Genomic DNA, 26,791 nt, shown 5'->3' with positions numbered 1-26,791 from the left:
CGCCCTTCCATGTGAAATCACCAGGCTCCACCTTTGAGTTTCTGTGATGGTGGAGAACTGGCAGCTAGAACAGCAATAAAAGAAAATGATGGCACTGAAGAAGATAAAAAAAACAACCTTCTTACTGGGGGTGGAGGGGAGACTTTTATCTATTGAAACTTCCAGCTTCTATGTGAAAACCAAAACTAGGGAAAGGTCCAATCAATTCAGCAGCTGTGGAATCAGATTGTTGTAACAGTCCAAGGAGCCCCCAAATGATGAAATCCGTAAGAGCACAATGCGCATTTCTCTGCTTCTCATATTCTCCATCTGGTGAATGTTGGAAGGTGAATGTTTCCGATGAACTGGATTCTAATCTAGATAAATGTAACGAAGTCAAACAGTTAAGAAACATAACGTACATTATAAAAACAAGTGGGCTTCTTTCTTGATAAGTCTAATTCTGCTCACTCCCGCCCCCTGCCCCGTAATGCCCGTTGGATGGGGTGGGGCAGCCTTACGTGGGGCCATTGGGAATGGAAGCAATAAGGAGAGAGGTCTGGCTTTGCCATGTGGCTTTGCTCTTGCGCAGGCCACTCAGGAGGCGACAGGCATTGGCTGGATATTCAGGGCTGCCTGTAAGCCCCACCTCCCTCGCCAGTTCTTGGTTACCATGGCAGCAGGGAAGAGTACTGCCCGCTGAAGAGAAGCTGGGCTTGTTCAGGCCTTTGCAAAGCAGCTCCTGTTTAGATGGCTGAGGTGTGGCAGTAGCAGCAGCAATGGTGGACCTGGGAGCCTGAGGCACTGCTGAGCAATACAGCTGCAGCAGCTGTGTTCTCATTTGTCGTGTGTAATGGAACCAAGTAGCGTCAGCTGATCTCCCTCAGTGTAGTTCTTGCGTTGTTTTGTTTTAGAACACAAGTACACAAAATTGGATGGGAAAGAAAGCTCTGCAGGCAACTGCATGTTTTACTATACATGTGCATAAACTTTTGCGCCAGTTTCTGGGGAAGGGCAGTCATGGCTGATGAGGCAGGTGGCAGGCTGCTGGAGAGTTCAGAAGCTCTTGGCTGTGGAAGCAGCTGCAGAAGATCAGAGCCATTCCCAAGAGGCCTTTTCTTTCGCCCTCTCATGTTCCCTGCCAGCCACGCTCTCTCACTCGCACCTGGTTCCTATCATGTTTACTCAAAACTAAGTTCTGCTCATTCAATGGAACTTACTCAAGTAACCAAGCATATTAGTGGTACCTTGAAGAGATATGATTATTTGGGGAGGGGAAAGTTTGACTAATTGGTGGTTTCCTGAGTCCTACCTCCTCCTGTTGCAAAACTTTGCATTCCTCCCCCCGCCCTTTGTTTGCCACCTCCCAGCCATCCTCACCCATGCCTAGAAGATTATTTCTTTTTATTTTATTATTTTAAATTATTTCTTTATTTTTATTATTTTTAATGCTGCTGATTTACTCTGTGTGTGTGTGTGTGTTAGGACTTAACATAAAGTACACTGATGGATGATTTGAACTACATAAGTGCAAGAGGGTGTCCCACTGTTGAAGTATCTCAGCCCCAGTGACAAAGCATCAAGGTAATAAGAAGTTAAAGAAACAGGTGAGTTAAGCACCTGTGTGAGTTTACAACAGGGTGAGGGGGCTGGGACAATTGATCCTTTCCCCATTCTGATAATAAATAACTCAGCTTTCCAGGTAAACAAACACAATAAATAAAAACAGATATGAAGGCAGAAAGCTAACAATAATGTATTGTTCAGAAGGTCACATGTATGACTATCTGCTGCCGGACAGACATAATGGGTATGTGCTCAGTGGGTTCCTGGCCCTCAAGAAAAAATTTGTTGAGGCTAAGATAGCTGAACTGGAGAAGCTGGGAGAGGCAGAGAGGTTGGTGGAGGAGGCTTTGGGGGGGGCGTGACGGTGGTGCTCCACTCCCAGGGTGGCAGCTCCTCTGTTGTCATGGAGAACAAGGGTCTCAGGTAAGGAGGGTGTCTCTCCAAGGAAAAGCGAAATGATCCTTTAGAAAGGGCCCATTCCTTGCAGAACAAACAGATATAATTTTGAACCAAGAATATGCCTCTGGGGGGCTTGTGTTAATGGGCTAATGACACAGACAGCTACGGTTGTGATGGATCTATAGATATACTATATATACTGCAAGGTGACTTGGCTGCCTGGTGTGAAGGTTGCACATGTCGTATGTCATTTAGATCATCTGGTAGATAGTGCTGGGGTAGATTCAGTTGTTGTGGCACACAGCAGCACCAATTACATGAGGTAATGTAGTCCTAGAAACGAAATTTAGGTTGCCACATAGGAAGTTGAAAGCCAGGGCTTCCAAGGTAGCTTTCTCTGAAACGTTACCCATTCCACATGCAGGGCCGGCGACATGTGAGAAGCTGAGGTCTCTTAATACATGATGAGAAGGTGTAAAGGGCGAAGGGGTTAAGATTTGTTAGGCACTGGGGAACATTTTGGGACAAGCTGGACTTATTCAGAAGAGACCCGCTCCACTTAAACCAGAATGAAACCAGACTGCTGGTGCTTAACATCAAAAGAAGTGGAAGAACAGCTTTTAAACTGATCCATGGGGGAAAGTCAACAGGAGCTCAGGGCAACTGTTTGGGATGAATCACTCAAATGGGGACAGGGTACAAACAGATCACCATCATGGTGTTGAACATGATAGGTCAAAGGGCTATAGGGGAAAATGCATATGGCAGAGACATTTGGAGAAGGGAACTATGTATAGATGTTTCTATGCTAATGCCAGGGGCATCTGAACCAAAATGGGAGAACTAGAATGCTTGGTTTTAAAGGACAACTTAGTTATAGACTGGGTTCAGATGACACGCCATGGCTTGTCATGGGCTATTTAACCCACAATAAGCTGTGGCACCCATGGGGGCCACATTGCATATCCAAGCCCCGTTCAGGGGTTGTCGTGTTGTACAAACCCAGTGAGCATGGGTTATGCGAGGGTTAAGCATGTGTAGCCACTATAATGTCCATGGTGAGTGCTATGTGGGGGTGGGGCCGATAAGGAGGTGTTCAGGTATCTCTTAGTCTCAGTTTGGGTTGCCAGATGGAGCACATTCATATTCCTTTACGTCTCCTGATGTGGCAGGAGATGAGGCAGCTGCAGCTCCCTCCCTGGCACCATCATCCACCCCCCTCCCCATCCTGCAGTTATGCCACACAGCAAGCAGTGGAGGGTGGTGGGTCACAGGGCTGGGGACAGAACAAACAAGTCAAGAGAAGCCATGGCTGCCTTACCTCTTGCCACATCTGGAGATCGAAAGGTATATGAGTGTCCTCAGCTTTGAATCTGGCACCCTGAGCAGCTTCAGTTCTCTGAAATGTAGAGCAACAGATGGGGAGCAATGTGAAACATAAGGTCTGAAATAGAACACAATAACAAGAGCAAACGTTTGCTCTGTAACCAAGTTTTTAAAATGTATCTAAAGGCAAAAAAGGAAAGGGAAGAAAAATATCATCTGGCTTCATCCACTTGAATCGATACACATTTAGCAGTGAAGGTCAAAAGCACTTCATGTACATTCAGTACTCCCACTTCAAACTTAAAATGTGATGACACCTGTAAGACATGTTTTTGTGTAAAAAAATTCAGCATTATGTGTTTCAGATAAAAAATATCTAATATATTTTTCATGTCCACCAGCATGTTCTGTATGTCTACAATCAAAATATTTAATATATTCTCTCTCTCTCTTGTTCCCCAAGCAGATGAAGAAAAAAAAGCATGCCATCAAATTCAACCCTGTGCCCAGTTAAGAGAGTTAATTATTTATTTGCTATTTATTTAGTTGTTAGATGTATGTCCTGCTTTTCCTCAAAGGAGCCCAAGACTGCATACATAATCCTCCTCCTCTCCATTATACCCACACAACAACCCTATGAGGTAGGCTAGGCTGAGAGTCAGTGGCCCTGTTCAGACATCACACTAAGCCATGATGGTTGGTGTTTTTGAGCTAACCATGATGGCTTACCGTGATTCTGAATGGGGTTTTCCCCCCAACCATGGTGGTTCATTAACCATGGACTAACCATGCTCACCAACCACTTGCTTCAACATGGTTAGAGGCCCTAACCATGCCTTAGCATGAGGTCTGAACAGGCCCCCATAGCTATCTGAGTGGCAAGAGCGACTGAAATCAGCCCAGCTGCTCCTGCCTTGGCTCCAGACCTCCATGGTCAAAATCTGCCTAGCAACAAATGACGTGGCATCTGAGAGCCAGCTTCCTCGCTCTCCATCCCCATGTGCAGTAAGAAAATTGGAGAAGCGCACAGGGAGAAAAAGACAATGACCTATTCACACAACGACCTTAAGCACTTATATCACTCCCAAGCACAAGCACCTGTGTCTGCTGCGATAAGGGAAAATATCCCTGGCCAGCTGGCAGCTGGCCAAGCAGCAGCATCCCTGCCTCAAATGGTGCCCCTGCCCCTAAACGTGCACCCCCCAGCCCCCATGAAATGGCCACCCACAGATGTTGTGGCACCAAGCCCCAAGATGGCTGCTGGCTGCTGCTGCAGCACCAAACACCAAAATGGCTGCCCACAGGAGTATCTTCCACTGAGGCCCCAAAATGGCTGCACACAGCAAATTCCTCTGCTAAGGCCACTGAGATGCATGGCGGCCCATCTGGAGGACTGTGTTTAGCGGTAACCATGGTGTGGTTAGGCTAACCACGCTGCAGGCTGTGGTTACCTGCCCATGTGGCAGGGGCTCTTGCAGTGGTTAGCGCTAATCACCCTTCCCCAGTGTACATCTGAACAGGTCCAGTGACAGGCCCAAAATCACCCAGTCCAACACTCTAACCACTACACCACACTGGTTCGCATTCACTAACTTTGATAAGAGATTTTGCAAGCTCAAAAATCAAAGCTGCTTCTCCTTTTAGTATAGCTTTAGCCTGTGTAGTGCACAACTGAGCTTCCTTCTACAGCAGCTACAGGTGCAAGCAGAGCACTGTAGAAACATTTAGGCAGCTACATGTTGTGCACATAATCACCTCCTTTATGGTTTGGTGTACTGTCGACCTGCATGTGATCTACCAAGTCTAAGGCAGCCCAGGAGCTTTTCTACAGGAGGCATTTATTGTGCACTTGTGATTCCTTACTCACAGTTGTTTATGGGTTCTTTAGATTATTATTATTATTATTATTTACATTTCTATACCGCCCAATAGCCCAAGCTCTCTGAGGGGGTTACAAAGATTAAAAACATTAAAAATACAATATACAGAGATTAAAAACCATTTACATAAAAAACAAATGAACAGACAATATATACAAAAGAAACATGATTCTAAAACAACTTCAAATCAACAATCTCAGAAGCAAACAGCCATAACCATAAGACATACCAGGACTGATTAAAACTTATCACATGCTGCTGAATGCCTGGGAGAAGAGAAAGGTCTTAACCTGGCGCTGAAAAGATAACAATGCTGGCTCCAGGTGGGCCTCGTTGGGGAGATCTTTCCATAATTTGGGGGCCACCACCAAGGCCCTTCCCTTGTCACCGTCTTCCAAGCTTCCCTTGGTGTAGGCAGCCAGAAGAGGGCCTTAGATGTTGAGCATAGTATAGGGGTAGGTTCGTGTCGGGAGAGGCGCTCCATCAGGTATTGTGGTCCCAAGCTCTGCAAGGCTTTATAAGTTAAAACCAGCACCTTGAATCGGACCTGGAAACATACACGCAGCCAGTGCAAGTGGGCCAGAGTTGGTCTTATATGTTCAGAACTTCTGGTCCCTGTTATCAATCTGGCCGCTGCATTTGGCACGAGCTGCAGCTTCTGAACCATCTTCAAAGGCAGCCCCACATAGAGCGCATTGCAGCAATCTAACTTGGAGATTACCAGAGCATAGACAACTGAAGCCAGATTATCCCTGTCCAGATAGGGGCACAGCTGGGCCACCAGCCGAATTTGGTAGAAGGCACTCGGTGCCACTGAAGCCACCTGAGCCTCAAGTGACAAAGATGGCTCAAGGAGAACCCCCAAGCTACGAACCTGCTCCTTCAGGGGGAGCGCAACCCCATCCACAACAGGTTGAGCACCCTCCATCCAGTCAGAAGAACCACCCACCACCACCAACAGCATCTCACTCTGGTCTGGATTGAGTTTCAGTTAGCCCTCATCCAGTCCATTGTCACAGCCAGGCACCAATTTAGCACATCCATAGCCTCACCTGAAGAAGATGAAAAGGAGAAATAGAGCTGCATGTCATCAGCATACTGATGACAATGTCCCCCAAACTCCTGATGACTGCACTCTACAGTTTCACGTAGATGTTAAATAGCATGGGGGACAGAATGACCCCTGTGGAACCCCATACTGGAGAATCCATGGAGCCGAGCAATGGGGCCCCAGCACCACCTTCTGGAGCCAACCATCCAAGTAGGAGCGAAACCACTGCAATGCAGTGCCCCCCACTCCCAGCTCAGACAATTGTCCCAGAAGGATACCATGGTCGATGGTATCAAAAGCCACCGAGAGATCAAGGAGAATCAACAAGGTCACACTTAGGGATATTGGAGAAATCATCCACGGACCCCAATGAGGCCGGATTCTATTGAATCCGGCCCCCTGAAGTCAGGAGGATCGGATCTTCTAGCTGCGCTTCCAGGAGGAATCCTCACCAGCCGGATTCAACTTTGTCCAGGAAAGGAACATTTGCCACTGGTCTAAAATTACTAAGATTTTTCCGGGTCCAGGGAGGGTTTCTTTAGGAGTGGTCTCACTATCACCTCAGAGATGGTGTGGTAGCATGGGAGCTGGGCCATCTGCAGGTATTAAACACTATTATAGGATATTCTAAGGGCACTGCAAGTTCATAGAAGATAATGTCATGATCCTCCAGTCTTGCTTCTGTTTTTTCAGAGCACTTTCCCAGGTTTATTTAGAATGAGGAAAATGGGGTATTACTTCTGAAAGCACTATTTGTACTTGTGTATTTGTGCTATTTCGCTATAGCACAGCTCTAGCTAGAGGTTATATAGCAGAAAAGCAGGAAAGAAAAAGCTCTTTGTGTATAGTCCAGATCTCAATTCTGCAATGAAACCAAAAGTAGATAATGTGATTAACAGCCATGTGTAGAAAAGCTCCATAATACATGGCTATAATCCATGTCCAGCAGGGGCTCAATAAATCCCGCAGTTTTGCTTCCTGAGATTGCAAAAACAGAAGGCAGCGCGGGAGGGGGGGAGTTGTCAAGCACCTGGAAGACCACAATGTCTGGTCAGTGGGCTGTATTTGGCTTGGCTGGTGACAAGTAGTGATTCTATCCAATTGCTAGTCTCTCTGTCATCTATCCTGCTCATCTTTTGAAAAACTCAGAATGGTTCACACCAATAAAGAATTTAAAACAATGATAAGTGCCTTAAAAGACAATTCACATCACACCCAAACTTAAATGTATAAAACCACAGGATGGAGACGGGAATTTGTAACCAGCACCAACAAATCCACTACATAACTACTTTCCTTGTTTCATGCCTTTCTACAAAGTATTCAAGGTTGCTTATAATGATAAAATGAACACAGCAAGAATGCAGAACAAAACAGGCAGAGAATGGGCCAGACATGCCTCTCTTGAGAATCTATTCTACTTCTTGGGCACCAGAACTGGTCTTGGGTACCCATCCTAAAATATGTAAACCTCATTTCCAAAAGCTATTCTATACAGAAATGTTGGTCCATGTTTGCAAGATGTCTGTAAAGTTAAGACATAGGACGGCTTCCATTAGGAGTGAATTCCATAGCTTCAAACCCACTTCATTAGAATGCTTCTCAGCATATCTTGCCATTTCTTAATAGGCACAAAGACGGTTCACTCAGCAATAATTTTCTCAGCAAGGCTTTTCCAGGGATGTGCTGGATCATATGAGAAGAAGCACTGTCTAAGATTAGTAGGCGAGGCCATATAAGGCTTTTTTAGGCTATAACTGATATCTGGAATTGCACCAGTGCAGTTGCTCTCTAATTCAATTGGGCTGCTGCATTCTGCTGCATGAGCTGAAGCTTTTGAATGCTCTTCTCAGGTGATCCCCGATAACGCAGGGTCAGTCCCCGACCGCACTGAGAATTCTACTCACGTTCAAGTAGATATGAGTAGCACTCCTCTTCAGACCTCCCTGCTCAAAGTGCATTAGGGGCAGGACTAGAGCAGGCAGAGATGTAGGGAGCTGGGCCCACATGTGTGGCTCTGGGCTTCTATACACCAGCAATTTATTGCATGTTTGTGATTGGACACTCATGGAAGTTTGCGGGTCCATTACATGACATCGTTGGCATCCAGGGCCCCTCCCACGTTTTTTCAGGTTTATCCCACTGTAAAAAACAGACTTAATCAGGTCTTTAAAGAAAATGCACAGAATTGGTAGCATGTAATGCCACCGTAGCACTATATTTCAGCCACTAGATGGCGCTATCTAAAGGAAAACATGTGGTTGCCCATCTCCGCCCATGTAATGGAGCTGATCATAATCTTGCAAAGAATCCAGGAGCAGAAAGTCCCAGTAAAGCAGCAGGATTTTCTATTAATGTGGAGAAGCCCTCCGTCCCTTTTACTCATGTTTGTGTCCCCTGTTAGGCTGAACACCTGAACAGGACTACAGTGTAAATATTCATATTTGAGAAATGATTAAATTGATTCTTCATTTACTTAACTCAATGTATCTGGTAGAGGCATTGATTCAGTTTAGAGATTACCTGTAGGGCTAATGTGCTTAAAATGGAGTTTATTTAATAGTAACCTAGTTATTATTTAAGAGAAGTTAAATATTTATGCTTTAAAACATTTTTAAAAATCTGATTTAAATGAAAAGAATATCTGATTTTTTAATAACTGATTATTATCCACCTTGCCAGTTCCTTATCAGAGCAGCTTGCTCACTCACAAGTTGTACAGGCCTGATATAAACAATGCACTTGAAAGAACAGGGTAATGCTAACCTCCAGTCAGCACTCTACCTACTTACCTACCAAACACAGGCATTTTCACTTCATGAAAATAAAGCGCTCCAGGGTGCTTCCAGACGGAGGGTTTCTAGCACTAGCAGCCAGAAGGCACTGTGCAGCTGTTCCGTCTTTTTCTCCTTAACAGATATTCTGCAGAAGCGGAAGTTATAAGAAAACATGGGAGGTCCACGTGTAGAAAATGACGTTGACTGGACCCCTGTAAACGTCCGTGAATGAGGTAGGCGATGGCGGCATAAAAACCTTATATAAAATTGTCTTCACTAAAACCCTGGCATCTTGCATTAAACCTTCTGATAAAAGATTTTTTATTCACATAAAAATTCACATAAATCTTCTGATAAAAGATTTTTTTATCAGAAGGTATGGTCTGAAGGCACATAAGGCAGCCACCTTGCTGAAGCTAAGCAGGTCTGGGTCTGGTCAGTGCTTGGAGGGGAGACCACCTGGGAACCACATGTAGCCACCTTGAGTTCCACAATGGAAGAAAGGTGGGATATAAATGTGATAAATACATAAAATAAATAAAAGATGGAGCATTATGTGAATTTTAGCTTTCTGTGGAGCACTTCTGGTGAACTGCCAGTCTCGAAGCACATTGAAGTCGGCAGTGAGAAAGACTGTAACAAATTAGTTTCACTGGACTGTTGGAATGTGAGAAAAATAGCTAAGCATTCAGAAATGAATGTCTTTTCCTCCAATCCCCAATATTTCATTTGAAGTATGACCCTCTTGGAATTTCACTAAATCTTTACACAAGGAAGAAAAGGGGTGGATTTTCTTTTGTTCTGTGCTTGTGTAATGTCAGAGGGTTGCTGGGCAAGGGATGAACTTAGGATGCTACCCGTTTGATAAAAAAAAATAAAAATAAAGCAGGTGCAACTTTCCCCCATACAGACATGGAGTGATAGGGCAAATTTCACTTGTTGATGTCCTACTTTTCTTCCAGAAAAATTGTTGGCAATCTAGAGGAGCTGAAGCTAAGTACATTATTCTATTTGAAGATCAGTTGCCTTGTTCCATGGTTTGGATAAGGCTTTTTGAAAAACATCATTTGTAGGTTTTTGTTCACACTCAGCCTGGGGTAGGTAATCATGGAAGTTGAATTAATGGGAAAATAGGTAAAGAACAGTGTATGCAGTAGGAATCCATGGGAAGAGATGGAACCTATGCTAAGTGAAGAGATCATGCCCCTGACTAGCAGAGGCCCATTTCTAAACCCTCTTTACAGACAGTGAATGAAATCCTGTACATGTCTACTCAGAAGTCCCATTCAGTTCAATGGGACTTCTCCCAGGTAAGGTGTATAGGGTTGCAGCCTTCATGTCTAAACCCTTAGCCAGAGGTGGGCAACTTTTAGCCCTCCAGACGTTTTGGTCTACAACTCCCATCATCCCATCACCATTGGCTTTGCAAGCTAGGGCTGATGGGAAGCTTAGGCAAAAACATCTGGCAGGCCACACATTGCCCACTTTTGCCTTTAGAAAAAGGTTTTCAGATGCTTCTTTAAAATCATAAAGGCATAAACGCATTTTATCATATCATGGCATCTACTGGCTTCTAAATAGTATATTGATTGCAAGTCGATATTATGGTTTTGATTCTTGATACCAGTAGTCTTTATATATTAACTGATTTAGAAAGAAAGATTATAATTGATATCATTTAGAATGTTTCAGCATTTCACATTCAATGGCTTAGTTTACTTGATCCCTTAGATTGTAGATCTCTATCCTTTTGGGGCCCGTGATTATATTTGGAATTTTGAGAAAGGCCCACGGGAGGGTGTTCATTCACAAAATGGCTGTCATGGAGGGCACTGCAGTTCACAAAAGACCCATTTCACAGAAAGACAAACTGCTATGACTAAAATACAAATAAAATACCCCCCAGGTCACTCCCTGCTGCCCTGCCCTAGTCCCCCAAGCATTCCTTTATATATATATATTTAAAAAACCAAGAGTTTTTGCAGTGACTGGAAAGCAGCACAGCCTGCCCTCATCCTTTCCTTTCTGAAGAATGCTCTGGGCCCACAGACATGCTGGAGAGAGGAGAGGAAAGGAGGAGGGTGGCTTTCCAGTTGCCTAAGGCAAAAAAGAAAAAAAGTGTCCTGCTGTGGTACCTGCAAGACACTTACCTGTTAGTAATCCTTGACTGCTATGCATAGGGATGGGCTGAATACCACTCCCATTACTCTCTCTCTCTCTCTCTCTCTCACACACACACACACACACACACACACACCGCTGCCACCAGAGCAGTTTGAATTTTCTTAAATAAGGGAGAGGATACCCACATGTGCCTTCATTGCGTCTCCACACAGCACTACACTGGGATTTGTCTTAACCTTGGTTTGTATACTCCCCACGTCTCTGTCAATTCCCAACTGGTACCCGGAATGCCTTAGTGGTGCTCATGGACTGTCATAGCTTCATTGCATCACGTACGATCAGTTAGCTGCACAAACAGGACCTGCTCTCAGAGCAAAACTTGCTTCCCGCCCATCCCTAGACACACCTAACTGAGGCTTGATTCCTGAGTGTGCTACCCCTTCCAATCACCAAGGGAAGAGGGAAAATACCCCTGGATTCATCATAGAATCATAGAATAGTAGGGTTGGAAGGGGCCTACAAGGCTAACGAGTCCAACCCCCTGCTCAGTGCAGGAATCCAAGTCAGAGCATCCCTGACAGGTGGCTGTCCAGCCTTGTCTTGAAGGCCTCCAGTGTGGGAGAGCCCATCACCTCCCTAGGTAATTGGTTCCATTGTCGTATTGCTCTAACAGTCAGGACGTTTTTCCTGATGTTCAGCCGGACTCTGGCTTCCTGTAACTTGAGCCCATTATTCCGTGTCCTGCACTCTGGGGAGAAGAGATCCTGGCCTTCTTCTCTGTGACAACCTTTCAAGTACTTGAATAGTGTTATCATATCTCCCCTCAGTCTTCTCTTCTCAAGGCTTAACATGCCCAGTTCTTTCAGTTTCTCTTCATAGGGCTTTGTTTCCAGTCCCCTGATCATCTTTGTTGCCCTCCTCTGAACCCTCTCCAGTTTGTCTGCATCCTTCTTAAAGTGTGGTGCCCAGAACTGGACACAGTACTCCAGATGAGGCCTAACCAGTGCTGAGTAGAGGGGAACTAGTACTTCCCGGGATTTGGAAGCTATGCTTCTATTAATGCAGCATTTGCCTTTTTTGCAGCCACATCACATTGTTGGCTCATATTCAGCTTGTGATCGACAACAGTTCCAAGATCTTTCTCGCTTGTAGTTTTATTGAGCCACGTATCCCCCATCTTGTAACTGTGCATTTGGTTTCTTTTTCCTAGGTGCAGAACTTGGCATTTATCCCTATTATATGTCATTCTGTTGTTTTCTGCCCAACGCTCCAGTCTATCCAGATCACTTTGAATTTTGTTTCTGTCTTCCAAAGTATCAGCTATCCCACCCAATTTTGTGTCATCTGCAAATCTGATCAGCATTCCTTGCACCTCCTCCTCCAAGTCATTAATAAAAATGTTGAAGAGCACTGGGCCCAGGACTGAGCCCTGCGGTACCCCACTCGTTACCTCTCCCCAGTTTGAGAAGGTCCCATTGATAAGCACTCTTTGAGTCCGATTCTGTAGCCAACTGTGGATCCACCGGATCGTTGTTTCACCAAGCCCCCTTTTCGCTAGTTTGCTCATCAGGAGATCATGGGGCACTTTGTCGAAAGCTTTGCTGAAGTCGAGGTATATGATGTCTACAGCATTCCCACGGTCTACAAGGGAGGTTACTTGATCAAAAAATGAGATCAGATTTGTCTGGCAGGACTTGTTTTTGACAAATCCATGTTGGCTTCGAGTAATCACGGCATTGTTGTCAAGGTGCTTCCAGATGGATTGCTTTATCATCTGCTCCAGAATTTTCCCAGGGATTGATGTCAGACTGACTGGTCTGTAGTTCCCAGGTTCCTCCTTTTTACCTTTTTTGAAGATAGGGACAACGTTAGCCCTCCTCCAGTCATCTGGCACTTCACCCGTCCTCCATGATTGCTTAAAGAGAATAGACAGTGGTTCTGAGAGTTCTTCTGCCAGTTCCTTTATTACTCTAGGATGCAGTTCATCTGGCCCTGGAGATGTGAACTCATTCAAAGTAATTAGGTGTTCCTTGACCATATGCCTATCCATCTCAAGCTGCAATCCTGCCCCTTCAGCCTGTACTTTGCCTTTCCAGGGGGCTCATAGACCCTCTTTTGGGAGAAGACTGAGCCAAAGTAGGAATTGAGCACCTCTGCCTTTTCTTTGTCATCTGTTATCATTTTGCCATCCTCATTTAATAGCTGAACCACCATTTCTTTCCTCTTCCTTTTACTATGCACGTAGCTGAAGAAAGACTTTTTGTTGTTTTTAGCATCCCTTGTGTCAGGGTGGACACGGAGCCCATAGAATCCCAGAGTAGTTCTGATTCTGAGGAAGAGCAGTCGCTCCTGGGAGAGGAGCGCGCTCCTTTTTCCCAGGGCCAACAGCTGATGGAGATTCCTCCCACCAGCATTCCTAGCTTAGATAGCAGTCCTGGGAGTGACAGAGCGCGGGAAGCAGACTTGATGGATGCGCGACGCTGACGCAGAGAGCGGCGCCAAATGGAGGGCGCAGAAAGGAGGTGTAGTGCCTGGTTGGCGCGCAAACAACGGCTGCGCCCAGAGGATCCAAGGGAAAAGGGGACGGACTCTCCCTAGTCCTTAAGTTCAGGGATCTGCCAGTAATTCCCTTTCAAACGGGGACCAACTGTTCCAACTTAGGGCATAGGTACTCTGCTGCTCATATCTAGTTGCTAACGGTAGAGTTGTTAAGTTGTAAAAGAGGAATAAAGCTTTGAAAAGAATCCCTTTGTCTGTGTCTGGACTTGGCTACTGGATTAGACTGAGAGAGGCCTCCAAGGAGCCCTTGACAACCTCGCTAACCCCAGCTCGTTCTCAGCTTTAGCCTTCCTGACACCATCCCTGCAATTCTGTGCTACCTGCCTGTACTCTTCCTTTGTTACTTGGCCTTCTTTCCACTTCCTATATGTGTCTTTTTTTGTTTTCAGGTTATCCCTACACTTTTTGTGAAGCCACATTGGCTTCTTCTGTTGTCTTCCACCTTTTCTTCTTGTTGGAATTGTTTGTGATTGTGCCTTGAGAATTTCCTTTTTTAAAAGCTCCCACCCATCTGGACTCCTTTTCTCGTTAGCATCGCTTGCCATGGGACCTTACTGATCATTGTTCTGAGTGTATTAAAATCAGCTTTCCTAAAATCCAGGGTATGCGTTTGACTACACTCAGCTTTTGCTTCCCTTAGAACCAAGAACTCAAGTACAACATGGTCGCTTTCCCGCAGAGTTCCTGTAACTGCTACTTTATCCACTAAGTCATCTCTGTTGGTTAGGATCAAATCAAGGATAGCTGATCCTCTAGTTCCTTCCTCTACTTTCTGTAGGAGGAAGTTATCCGCCACACAAGTCAGGAATCTCCTGGAGGGGCCATGTTTTGCAGAATTTGTCTCCCAACAAATATCGGGGAAATTGAAGTCCCCCATTACTACTACATCATGCTTCCTTAAAAGATTGGCTATTTGCTTTTCAAAAGTTTCATCCTCATCTTCTCCTTGGTTGGGTGGCCGGTAGTAGACTCCGACCACCAGGTTCCTTTTATTCTTTGCTCCATTTATTTTGATCCAGATGCTCTTGATGGGGCTACCAAGCTCATCCTCCTGTATTTCTGTGCAAATACACAGAAATTAATCATCCTTTAATAGTTTCATTGCACATACCAGTGAATTCCCCAAAGACAACCTACATATCAAATGTTTGTTTACACTAATGTCACCACCTCACCCAGCCTGAAATAAGCAAAGTTCTTTTACTTACAACCCAGCAGCAAAGCAGTACAGGAGCGTTAAGGTCTGCTATACCTGCAGATGGTCCATTACTGCTATAGGAGAAATCACTTTTCTGTGCACCTGCAGACCATTGAATTCATCATCTTACTTGCTGATGAATAGCAGGTATTCTATATCTTGAAATCATCCCCTCTGCAAACCTTTCCCTCCTCACCAGAAACAACTCATCCAATGAAAACACAAGTGTAGTGTTATTTAGAAAAATGACTCATTGTTGAGCAATACAACAGGTAAACACAATAACTTCTCTAAACCAAGACTACTAAGAGGGTGAGCGATAAGGGAAGTGTGATAAGGAAAGTGTTTAGCATGAAATGAACTTTTCCTGGGTTTGCCTTAATAATAGGAGCGCAGGAATAGACCTTTGATCATGGGCCCAAGGGATAGGGATGTTGTGAGAGTCCGGTTGGGGCTTGAGGTTTGGCGATTTCTTCCCAGCTCAGCCCCCCCCCCCCCCAGACGCCAGTCTGCAGATCCTTGTAGTTGTCCGACTTGGTGCGTGCCAAGTTGGATAAACACAGGGATCCTCGCTTGTCTGAGAGCCACCATTTTGCATAAAAATGGTGGCTGCACTATTTACTTAAAAAGGTAAAGGTGTCCCCAACCAGTCGTGTCCGACTCTAGGGGGTGGTGCTCATCTCCATTTCTAAGCCGAAGAGCCAGTGCTGTCCGAAGATGCTTCCATGGTCATGTGGCCAGCATGACTGAACACCGAGGTGCACGGAACGCTGTTACCTATTTACTTAAATTGCCATTTGCATAAAATGGCGACCATAAATAGCTCAAGTTACACAAAATTACAGGTGTAAACAGTCATTTTACACAAATGGTGACTTGTGTAAATAGCAGAGCTGCCATTTTTATGCAAAATGGCGGCTCGCAGACAAGTGGGGAACGCTACACGCCTTTCACCCACGGACTGTCTGGCATCTTGTCACTGTGCAAAACAGGGGTGGGCAGCCAGCAGAGGTCTGGCGAGTGGCACAGAAGGCGGGCTCTGGTGAGTTCGCCCATCCCTACCTAGGGGAAATGGGAGGTAATGATCTCCTGTAAACAGCTTGATTGCATTTGGGTTGGCCCAGACCCCACATCATTTTCAAATTCCTCAGACCAGGGGTTCATTAGGGGAGCCAGAGGATCATGCCCATCTTCAGTGGCAGGCCCAGGTGTTCCTCTAGGAGAATGTTCCCACTCATCTCACAGATGGAAAATATGGAGAATGCAGCAGCAAGGTCTTCGGCTACATTCAGCATGGTGCAAAGCATGCCATGAGCCAGGTTTGCAGAGTGAATGCTTGGTCCCCCAGGGCAAGAGGACACGCTGAACAACACCACGGGCTCAGAGAAGAAGGGATTGGCCAATACCTTTGGCAACAGGGGAGAGGTCTAGAAGATAGTGGTGTCATGGCTTCTATCAGATACACCCATGTAGATGTCCATGAACATGCAGTAGTCTAGACTGGAGGTTAACAGAGCACGGATAACTGTGGCAAGACTACCTTTGTCCAAGAGGGGCTGCAGCTGATAGTCTTGGTCTTTTAACATCTTTGCCTGAAAAAGAACTCTGTCAAACTCCCAGATTGGTATTTTTTTTCTAAACCAACCTGTTTTCTATAGCAACATTACACAGATATCTTTTTACCTGTTTTGAATTTCTTGTCCTTGGGAATGATAAAAAGCAAATACAATCTATTGATTTAACCTGTTGGGGTCAAGAGGTAGTGTCCAAAAAAGGAGGCAGAAAGGTTACTCTGCTTTCATGAAGTAGGCAGAGGACAAAGTGCAGCATAAGCGGGAGGCGTCTGAGAGGCCGCCAGGCCAGCGCTATGCTCACTTAGCATTCACTTCAGCCAAATTACTGGTATAATTATCATAGGCCACAGAATAGTCATAAAGGGCATTTCTGCTGAAATTATAACATGTCACCTTTAATTATGTTAATAGGGATTTTAATTTTGGGTTCTTCTAACTGTTTAAAAACAAAAGGGCCCAATTCACTGGGAAGTTCTCTTGCACAAGTTTCATTCAAATGATCAGAAACTGCATGATATTGCGCAGCTATCATTCATTTCAATGGGGCTTGTGCAGGAGAACGTCAGGGTAATTGTACCCAAAAATAACAAGGCAAAGCGTTCCTGAGTTTTATGGACAAACTCTCTCTCTCTCTCTCTCTGACACACACACACTCGCACCTAATTGAAATGTTCCCTCAATGTGTGCTGCTGCACTCTGACAGGGGTGGCACCCTTTGTCATAAAATCAATGGCCTTATCCTTCCCCCTCCCTCATGGTCTCTTCTGTGACTATAGGGTCCGATTTTCCCACTCAAGTCTTCCTCCGATCATTGGGGTTAAGTGATCTTTTCATACCGCCTGGTTGGACTGTCAAAAGGCGTTGAGTGGCTTTTGAAAATGAGCCATGCTAAGTGGACTTGATGGGGGTTACAGCCACTATTATTGCTATCACCACAGCAATAAAATGGAGAAGTAATGATGGAGGAAGGTACTTATCACTGTCCTTGCTTTTCTTTTTTAAGATCATTCAAGATAGTTGGGTCTAGAGCTTTTTGCCAGAGATAAATTGAATGTGTACAAGATAAACGGTACCCAGGCACAATCAGAGAGAGAGAGAGAGAGAGAGAGTGTGTGTGTGTGTGTGTGGTGAGACATGGAGCAGGGGAGGGCACCATTGGGCCTGTGCAGGGGCTGAAAGCACAACTGTTGCGGACAGTTGGACATAATGTCATTGCCATGGGAAACACACACATGGCATGTGCAGACATAGCACAATCAAAAATGGTATGGAGTCCCACTCACCCAGATTTAGTCAGACATACCGTCTTGGCCTCCAGTTACATTATATATGAAAGGCTCTAGAAGGAGTGAGCTAACCCTTACTTTTATTTATTTATTTATTTATTTATTTATTTATTTCTATACCGCCCAATAGCCGAAGCTCTCTGGAAGGTTCACAAAAACTAAAACCAAACAACACACAATAAAACAATTTAAAATATATAGAACATTAAAACCACAATATAACAATACAACCATAATAAAACCTAGCAGCAGTACAGGAGTTTAAAATACAGATTTAAAACAACAAAGATAAAAATTTAGAAAGCTAAAATGCCTGGGAAAATAAAAAGGTCTTCACCTGGCGCCGAAAGGAGTACAATGTAGGCGCCAGGCGAACCTCACTAGGGAGCTCATTCCAGAGCCGGGGTGCCACAACAGAAAAAGCCCTCCTCCTAGTAGCCACCCGCCTCACTTCCTTTGGCAGGGGCTCACGGAGAAGGGCCGCTGATGATGATGATCTTAAGGTCCGGGCAGGCACATATGGGAGGAGGCGATCCTTCAGGTAACCTAGCCCCAAGCCGTTAAGGGCTTTGAATGTTAACACCAGCACTTTGAATCGGGCCCGGAAATGGACTGGCAGCCAGTGCAGCTGGAAAAGTACTGGCGTAATATGAGCTCGCAGGCCAGTCCCTGTTAACAATCTTGCTGCCCTATTTTGGACCAGCTGAAGTTTCCGGACCGTTTTCAAAGGCAGCCCCACGTATAACGCATTGCAGTAATCCAGACGAGAAGTTATCAGAGCATGGATAACTGTAGCTAGGCTAGCTCTGTCCAGATAAAGGCGTAGTTGGTATACCAGCCTAAGCTGATAAAAAGTGCTCCGTGCCACTGAGTTCACCTGTGCCTCAAGTGACAGTTCTGGATCCAAGAGCACTCCCAAACTACGAACCTGATCCTTTAGGGGGAGTGCAACCCCCTCCAGAACAGGTTGAATATCACCTAGCCGGGCAGACGAACCACCCACTAACAGTACCTCCGTCTTGTCTGGATTGAGTTTCAGTTTATTAGCCCTCATCTAGTCCATTACCGTGCCCAGGCACTGGTTCAGAACAGCCACTGCCTCACCTGGTTTTGATGAAAAAGAGAGGTAGAGCTGGGTGTCATCCGCATATTGATGGCACCTCAGCCCACACCTCCGGATAACCTCCCCCAGCGGTTTCATGTAGATGTTAAACAGCATGGGGGATAGAATAGAGCCCTGTGGAACCCCATGGCACAATTGCCATGGCACAGAGCAATAATCCCCCAGCACCACCTTCTGGAATCGGCCATCCAAGTAGGAGCGGAACCACTGTAGTGCAGTGCCTCCAACTCCCAACCCAGACAACCTATCCAGAAGGATACCATGGTCGATGGTATCGAAAGCCGCTGAGAGGTCCAGGAGAATCAACAGGGTCACACTCCCCCTGTCCCTCTCCCGGCAGAGGTCATCCCACAGGGCGACCAAGGCAGTTTCCGTTCCAAAACCAGGCCTGAAGCCCGATTGAAATGGATCTAGATAATCCGTTTCATTCAACAGTGCCTGGAGCTGTCCTACAACCACCCGCTCAAGCACCTTGCCCAGGAAGGGGATGTTGGCCACTAGCCTATAATTGTTAACATCCTCTGGGTCCAGGTTAGGCTTTTTCAGGAGTGGTCTAATTACTGCCTCTTTTAAAGCAGCAGGCACCACTCCCTCTCTCAAGGAGGAATTTACAACCTCCTGGACCCAGCCGGACAACCCCTCCTTGTTTGATTTAATAAGCCATGAAGGGCAAGGGTCAAGCACACAAGTGGTCGATCGGACTTGGCCAAGCACCTTGTCCGCATCCTCAGGCCTCAGTAACTGAAACTCATCCAATAAAACTGGACCAGATGGTGCTCTGAACGCCTCTACCAATGGAACTGCATTAATGGTGGTGTCCAATTCATGACGAATCTGAGCGACTTTATCCTCAAAGTGCCGCGCAAACTCGTCACAGCGTGCTACCGAGGGTTCCACCGTCTCTCTCCCTGGCCCAGAATGTAACAGGCCGCGAACCACTCGGAAAAGCTCCACCGGACGACACTGAGAAGATGCAATGCTGGTGGAAAAGAACTGCCTCTTTGCCACCCTCACCGCCACAGAGTAGGCTCGATAGTGGGCTCTTACCTGTGTTTGGTCAGACTCAGCACAAGTTTTCCTCCACTTGCGTTCTAGCCGTCTCCCCTCTTGCTTCATTGCCCTCAGCTCAGGTGTATACCAAGGAGCTGGCCGGGCTCTGCTCAGAGGGAGAGGGCGTTTGGGTGCGATCGTGTCAACCGCCCGAGTCATCTCTGCATTCCACACAGTGACCTGGGCTTCGACAGGAGCACCAGCCATACCAGCAGGAAAATCCCCCAGAGCCCTCTGGAATCCATCGGAATCCATTAATCTCCGGGGGCGGACCCTTTTAATAGGTCCCCCACCCTTGCAGAGGGGAAAGGCCGCCAGAAGTCTAAACCTCAGCAGGAAGTGATCTGACCATGACAAAGGGACAGATGTTAATTCCTCTACTTTCAGATCACCATCCTCCTGCCCAGTCGAGAAAACCAGATCAAGCGTGTGTCCTTTTATATGCGTTGGGCCGATGACATGTTGGGACAGCCCAATGGTTGTCATGGCGGCCATGAAGTCCTGAGCCGCCCCGGATACAGCGGCCTCGGCATGGAAGTTGAGATCCCCCAGGACCATCATCCTGGGGGTCCTCAACACCAAGTCCGAGACCACCTCCGTCAGCTCAGGCAGGGAGTCCGATGGGCAGCGGGGTGGGCGGTACACCAACAGAATCCCTAATCTGTCCCGGGTACCCAACACAAGGTACAGACACTCAAGATCTGCACTCGAATGAGCAGGAAGCCTGGAGAGGAAGATTGAATTCCTATAGACCACGGCAACCCCCCCTCCCCGACCCTCAAGTCGGTGTTGGTGCTGCACTGAGTACCCAGGAGGGCACAGCTGGGAGAGAGTGACCCCTCCCAGTTCCCCCACCCAGGTCTCAGTAATACATGCCAGGTCAGCCCCCTCATCCACAATCAATCATGGATGAGGGAGGTCTTATTTTGGGCCGACCTGGCATTCAGCAGCAGCACCACCAGACCCGAGGGCAGATTGGTAAGGCTGCCAGGAACCATCAGGTTGGGGGAAGAACCAGAAGAGGGGACAGCTGTAAGGTGTCGAGCCCCTCTTCTCCTCAGCTGGCCTGTTAATCCCCCAACGCCATACCTCCCCCTGCCCGTGACCACAGTTATGGTGGCACCTCCCCCACCCCCTGAGTTGTCCAATAATCCTCCCAGGCACATATTAAAATATTAAGATATAAAATATACAACAGTTTAAAAGAATATAAAAGAGATAAAAGAGAACAGCAGCTAAGAAGGAGCAGATAGTCCATGTTTGCCCCTTCCCCTGGTCTTTAAAGCTGCTGCCCTCTGCTGCTGCTGCTATTTGCTGCTGGTGTTGTGGCTGCTGGTGTCTCTGGAGAGGCAGGTGGGTAGATCTTGCGACTCCAAGTGCGACGCTAAGTGCGCACTTAGCGTCGCACTTGGCGCGACGCCAAGGCGCTGCCTCTGGCAGCCCCGCCTTAAGTACCTGTGGGCGGGGGCAGAAGCAGGCTCAGGCTCAGGATCAGGATCACCCGGTGCAGCTGCTGGCTGGTCCTCCTTCCCCAGGCTCCTTCCCGAGCAGCCTCTGGCAGCCCCGCCTTAAGTACCTGTGGGCGGGGGCAGAAGCAGGCTCAGGCTCAGGATCACCCGGTGCAGCTGCTGGCTGGTCCTCCTTCCCCAGGCTCCTTCCCCATACTTTTATGGGGGTCTGAAAAAAAGCCAGCCCCTTAGCAGAGGCTGATGGCTGTTTTCTCCAATAATGTGACAGCCTCAGTTTCTGATGTCAGTGGTCTAGCCAGCAAATCAGAAAATTACTTAGTGGCTGGACCCACCTTCCTAAGTGCTCTAACTTACAACCCAAAAGGCTCAGTGTGTTTGAACCAGTTTGCCTATTAAAAGGGGGAGGGGGCTTAAGGTTTGGGTTGCATTTTGGAGGACAAAAAAAATGAGATAAGGTGAAGTAAGTCTATTCATGTTTCCCAGCAGGTTGCTAACTAACCAGATGCTCTAGGAGCACTGCTGAGCTACAGCAGAAGTAGGGGTTTGTACACATTCCAAACATGAAAATGACGTACCCCACCCCTAAAGTTTTTTGTACTTTTCTCTTAACTACAAATCTGCATTTGATGTGTCAGTACACACTTGTAGGTGGTGGCAAAAAACTTTGAGTTTGTGGCGCAAAGAAGCATAAAACTTTGACATAAGTTTGGAGGGGAGATGACAATGTGGGTTATTTTTAGTGTTCACCTGGACCCCCATGGGTATATCATTTACTGATATAATTATCCAGTTTATCTCAGTTAGATTACTGTAATGCGCTCTACGTGGTGCTGTCCTTGAGAAGACAGTTTGGAAGGTGCAGCTTGTGCAAAATGTGGCAGCCAGATTGATAGTAGGGACCAGAAGGTCTGAGCATATAATATCAATTCTGGACCAATTGCATGGGCTGCCTGTACGTTTCTCAGGCCAATTCAAGGTGCTGGTCTTGACCTACAAAGCTGTGTATGGCCCGGGATCGCAACACCTGATGGAGTGCCTCTTCCGGTATGAATCTACCCCTACTCTGTGGTCAACAGCTGAAGCCCTTCTGTGAGGGAGGTTTGGAGGATGGCAGCAAGGAAGAAAGTGGTGGCCCTCCAACTGTAGAATGCTCTTCCCAGTGAGGTCTGTCTAGCACCAACATTGTCATCTTTTTGGTGCCATGTTAAGACTTTCCTCTACTCCCAGGCATTTGATGGTGTATGATGGGGCGTTTTAGTTTTTATCAGGGCCTGGTAGTTTTATTGTTAATTGTATCTAACTTGTTTTAAAGCTGTTTTACATTCTTGGACCTTTTATCATGCTGTGAACCGCCCAGAGAGCTTTGGCTATTGGGCAGTATAGAAATGAAATGTGATCAATGAATGAATGACGCAAGTTAATCCAAGTGATGTATTCAGCCCAATCATCATACCTTTGTTACTGTACATTTTGCAAGCTCCATCACCAACATACAAACAACAATGCAAGACACCTTCTCCCCCACATTAGCCAGTCTTAGGTGCTGCACTAAGGCAGGCAGAAGCAGGTGCACAACGTCACAGGTAACACAGGCAAGAAGAAAAGACCCAGTAAACAGTTGCTGTTGTTGTTGTTGTTGTTCTTTTAATCAGTTCTGTTAAACTTTTGACCTTTGGTTTAAGACTTAGGCTTCTCTTCCAGAAGCTAACAAATCATTGCACATTAAAATCTCTGAGAAGAGGTTTACTTGTAAAAGAGTACTTTTTGATGGAGAAGCATACAAACATAAAAGCAGATCTTTGTAAAATGCCAGGACTCCTAGGAAAATGTATTACAGAGAAGAGGAAAGACGCTGGGGAAGGGATTTTATGATAAGCCCTATAATGCCATGGTTATGAGACCACCCTGGATAGCTCTGAATTTTGCCCAGTCCTCATTATCCCCTTGTCTAGTTTATGTTATTTCAGAATAAATGCTAGCAGAAGGGGGCTGAGGTGCAGATATGGCCTCTCTGTTCTTCTCTCAACCAACTCAGTTCTCCCCTTTCTTCAGGAGGTCCTGCTGCTATTGTGCGAACACTGACAGACAAAAGGATTGCTCATTTCCCATAACCCCAGAAGGTAAATTTTTAAAAAAGATACAGAAAAGTCAAAGTTATTTCTGGCTGTTCTTGCACTTGGGGAGTCCCTACTCAATATTTCTTGGTTACTCACAGAAGATGCTTATTAGTAAGCTAGGAAGGCACAGTTAGTTCGGCAGGCTTCAGGGTCGCCTAGTTAGGGGATAATTTACTTTGCGAACATGGTACTGTATTGGATTCCTGTAACCCTGCAGAAACCAGACAGCTGGCACCCTGGCAACGAGCTCCATGCCTCGTACACATGAAGAAACAGGAGGGAAGCGGCTTTGTGCTACCTCCAGCCTTCCTGTAATTAATCAGCAACCTAAAGAAAGCGGTGCAGATGGAGGGACTAAATGAAGATGCAAGGTTAGTAAAGATAATAAGGATGTGTCTCTCATCTAATCTATGGGGCTGGGGAAGGGAGGAGGGGGGAGCAAGCAGTGACCAGCTATATGGATCTGATGACTCGTAGCAGATCCAGCCTTCCCTCAGAACAAGATGGATAGCCTATAGTAGCAGTTTAAGGAGGCAGATGGAGGATGGCACAGCAGGACAGAATGAATCTCTCCTGAGAAGGGAAGGGACCCTTGGTGGTTGTCTAGTCCAGCTCCTGTATTGAAGGAGGTAAGTACAGCACCCTTGACAGATGGCCATCAGCTTCTGCTTAAATACATCTAGCAATGGCGTGCCCACCACCACCTGAAGTAGTCTGCTCTACAAATGCTTGAGGAGTTCAGTGGATCTGACATCTGAAGCTGACTCCACTAATCTGTGCCTCCCAGTTTAATGTGTAAATCAGAACATGATGCTCCTCAGAATCCCACACTCACCAAATTCAGCGTTGTTGTCCAAGGGCTGCATTTTACATTTGTTCTCTCTTTCAACAGATAATAGCCCCCTGAAGCAGTTTTAAAGTGCACATTAAAAATGGGGCTGCAAATACCCCTGTGAGTAAAAAGTTGTGAGGATGTGCCATTTCTCCCAGGGGCATTTGCGACCTCACTTGGAATCTGTGGCAGCTGGCAGGACCTTTATAGCTGCCTCCAAGCAGCTTGTTATGGAACCAGGGGGTGGGGGGGATGACTCTTCCTCCTGGTGGACTCCTTCTTTACATGGGTTCCCAAAAAAGAATTACTGATAGGCTGCCATCAGTCAGGATAAACCTCCTGACACACTCTAGTCTGTCCAGCTGCTTGAGGAGTTTCTGAGCTCTATTGCCAAGTATTTATTGTTGATTTTTATATTTATTATCATGATCACCTATATACCACCTTCTCTGCTAAAAAGTTATCAAGGCAGTGTACAACAATTTAAAACAGTAAGGTGAAGCCTGTCCTTCAGCTAATCTGGTCTGAAATTGTTTAGGACTTTAAAGTTTGAAAACAGAACTCTAAATTGAGCTTTATATTCAAACACACTGGCAACTAGTGCAACTGGTATAGGATAGGTATCACATATTCCAAGTGCCTAGTCCCCACTAATATTTGGGTGGCCACTTTTTGCGCCAGTTGGACTTTCCAAACCATTGTTAAAGGCAGCTCAGTATGAGCACATTACCGTAGTCCACCCTGGATGCCAGTAGTGCACGAGCAAGTGACACAAGGCCCTCCATCCTCTTCAGATATGGTTGCAGTTGGCGTGCCAGGCTAAGGGCGCAAGCCTGTGCCTGTTTAGACAGAAAAGAGTCCTACAACTCTGGGAAATGCTGGGAGTTGTAGGACTTTCTTCTGTATAACAGACCCAGGATTCCACCCTAAGTCAGTAAAAAGCACTCCTGGCCACCCCACCCCCACCCCCACCCCCTGAGCATCCCCAGCTAGTGCTGAGTCCAGGAGAACTCCCAAACTGAATTCTTGGTCCTGCAGGGGCAGTGCAACCCTGTCTAAGGGCTGAACTACACCCTATGCTAAATGCAGAGCGTGTAGCTTAACTTTTTTTGTTTTTTAGTGTAAGTGCACAGGGCCCTGATCTGAACTGGGACCACCACACATAGATGAGGAGGGTTAAACCTTCCCACCCAGTGGGAAAAGAAAAAAAAGAAAAACCTCAATTGGCATCAATGGAAAGGTTGGATGGTTTAACCCCTTCCTTCCCAACTGTGGTGGTCCCAAGCCAGATTGGGGCCCCACATGCTAGTCAGTTTCCCCACCCACAGTACTGTACTTCCTTGTCTGGATTAAGCCTCAGCCTATTCACCCTCATCCATCCCCAAGCCGTGTCCAGATAGTGCTTCAAGAGTTCCACAGCTTTCCTGGGATGAGTAGATGGAAATGAGAGGTAAAGCCAAGCCTCCTCTGAATTCTAATATGGAAAAAGCAGAAAGCATTCACCAAAATGACCACCAAAAGAGTGATGACATCCCAAGATGCTGATAATTGCTTATTTAGAGCCCAAAGAAGCCAAAATGACCACCTTTGGGCAAAAATCAAAGAAGCATATTTACAAAGTTTCTGAAACAATAATTAATTGGAACAACCCAAAACCATAGCCAACAAAACATGTCACATGAAATTTCAGATATATACCAAGATAAAAACATAAAATACCTTAAACCTAGCAATATACATATACATACATATATATATATATATACACACACACACACACACACTCACTCTAAAATGTTATACAAAATACTTGCAGAGATCTTTGAGAGATGTATGGTTCAATGATTCAAATGCAGCAGCAGCAAAAGTTACTTGTGGAAAAGAAAGCAAGTTGAAAACACAGCTATTATCAATCCTCCTGTGAATCAGGAATCATTACCAAATGGCCACCGTTTCAAATCGCCTCAGGGAATATCACCAAAAAGAAAACCCAAAACTGACTACATAAGGGGGAAAAATCCCCTTCTTTATTTAGACCTTGCGGACTCATGTTTTTTATTCCAAAATCATGGCATCTCTTTTCTAAGTAGGATGTTGTCATTCCACTGACTGATTCTCTCAGCTGCCAAAAACTGTATATCCAATATGCACTTTCTTTATAAAATGCCTCTCTAACAGAGTATCCAGCTTCTTATTTTTGATATTACAAAGATGTTCACCTATTTGTCTTTTATGAGCTTTAGATGTTCTTCCAACATAAAATTTATTACATGGACATTGAATAATATACAACACATACTTTGTGCTGTATGTTGTGAAATGTCTCAGGGGATGCTGTCTATGAATAAAATAGACCTCAAAATCAGTCATATTGCAGGTATACTTGCAATAAACACAGTATTGCAAGGATGAAACCCCTTAGGTACTGTCGCTCCTGGTAAAATATGTGGATATGTGTGTTTTGACCAATATGTATCTTCT

General features: G+C 45.9%; 1 protein-coding gene and 1 long non-coding RNA gene across 5 annotated transcripts in view; one reads left to right on the top strand and one right to left on the bottom strand.

The window, feature by feature from the left end:
• LOC146347659 (uncharacterized) overlaps positions 1-26,791 on the top strand; it is a 129,696-nt gene that overhangs the window by 23,390 nt on the left and 79,515 nt on the right. The window contains exons 2-5 of one of the 4 annotated variants that reach the window (XR_014789889.1): positions 3,737-3,779; positions 9,119-9,211; positions 23,414-23,481; positions 23,696-23,849. Coding sequence is in view for 1 of the 4 variants with exons in the window: in XM_084848171.1 (XP_084704297.1) it covers positions 9,207-9,211 (5 nt within the window). In the remaining 3 variants the exon portion in view is untranslated. The remainder of the gene's footprint in view (positions 1-3,736; positions 3,780-9,118; positions 9,212-23,413; positions 23,482-23,695; positions 23,850-26,791) is intronic. The other 3 variants (XR_014789890.1, XR_014789888.1, XM_084848171.1) reach the window with 3 other exon arrangements.
• LOC146347660 (uncharacterized) overlaps positions 1-26,791 on the bottom strand; it is a 47,103-nt gene that overhangs the window by 19,182 nt on the left and 1,130 nt on the right. The window contains exons 2-3 of the long non-coding RNA XR_014789892.1: positions 3,266-3,343; positions 126-356 (exon numbers count right to left, since the gene is read on the bottom strand). This is a non-coding gene — a long non-coding RNA (uncharacterized LOC146347660). The remainder of the gene's footprint in view (positions 1-125; positions 357-3,265; positions 3,344-26,791) is intronic.

The sequence above is a fragment of the Heloderma suspectum genome, chromosome 4, assembly GCF_057233095.1.
Source record: "Heloderma suspectum isolate Gila_16-S chromosome 4, 16-S_ref, whole genome shotgun sequence".
NCBI classification, from domain to species: Eukaryota; Metazoa; Chordata; class Lepidosauria; order Squamata; family Helodermatidae; genus Heloderma; species Heloderma suspectum.
This window is presented reverse-complemented; position numbering and strand designations above follow the sequence as displayed.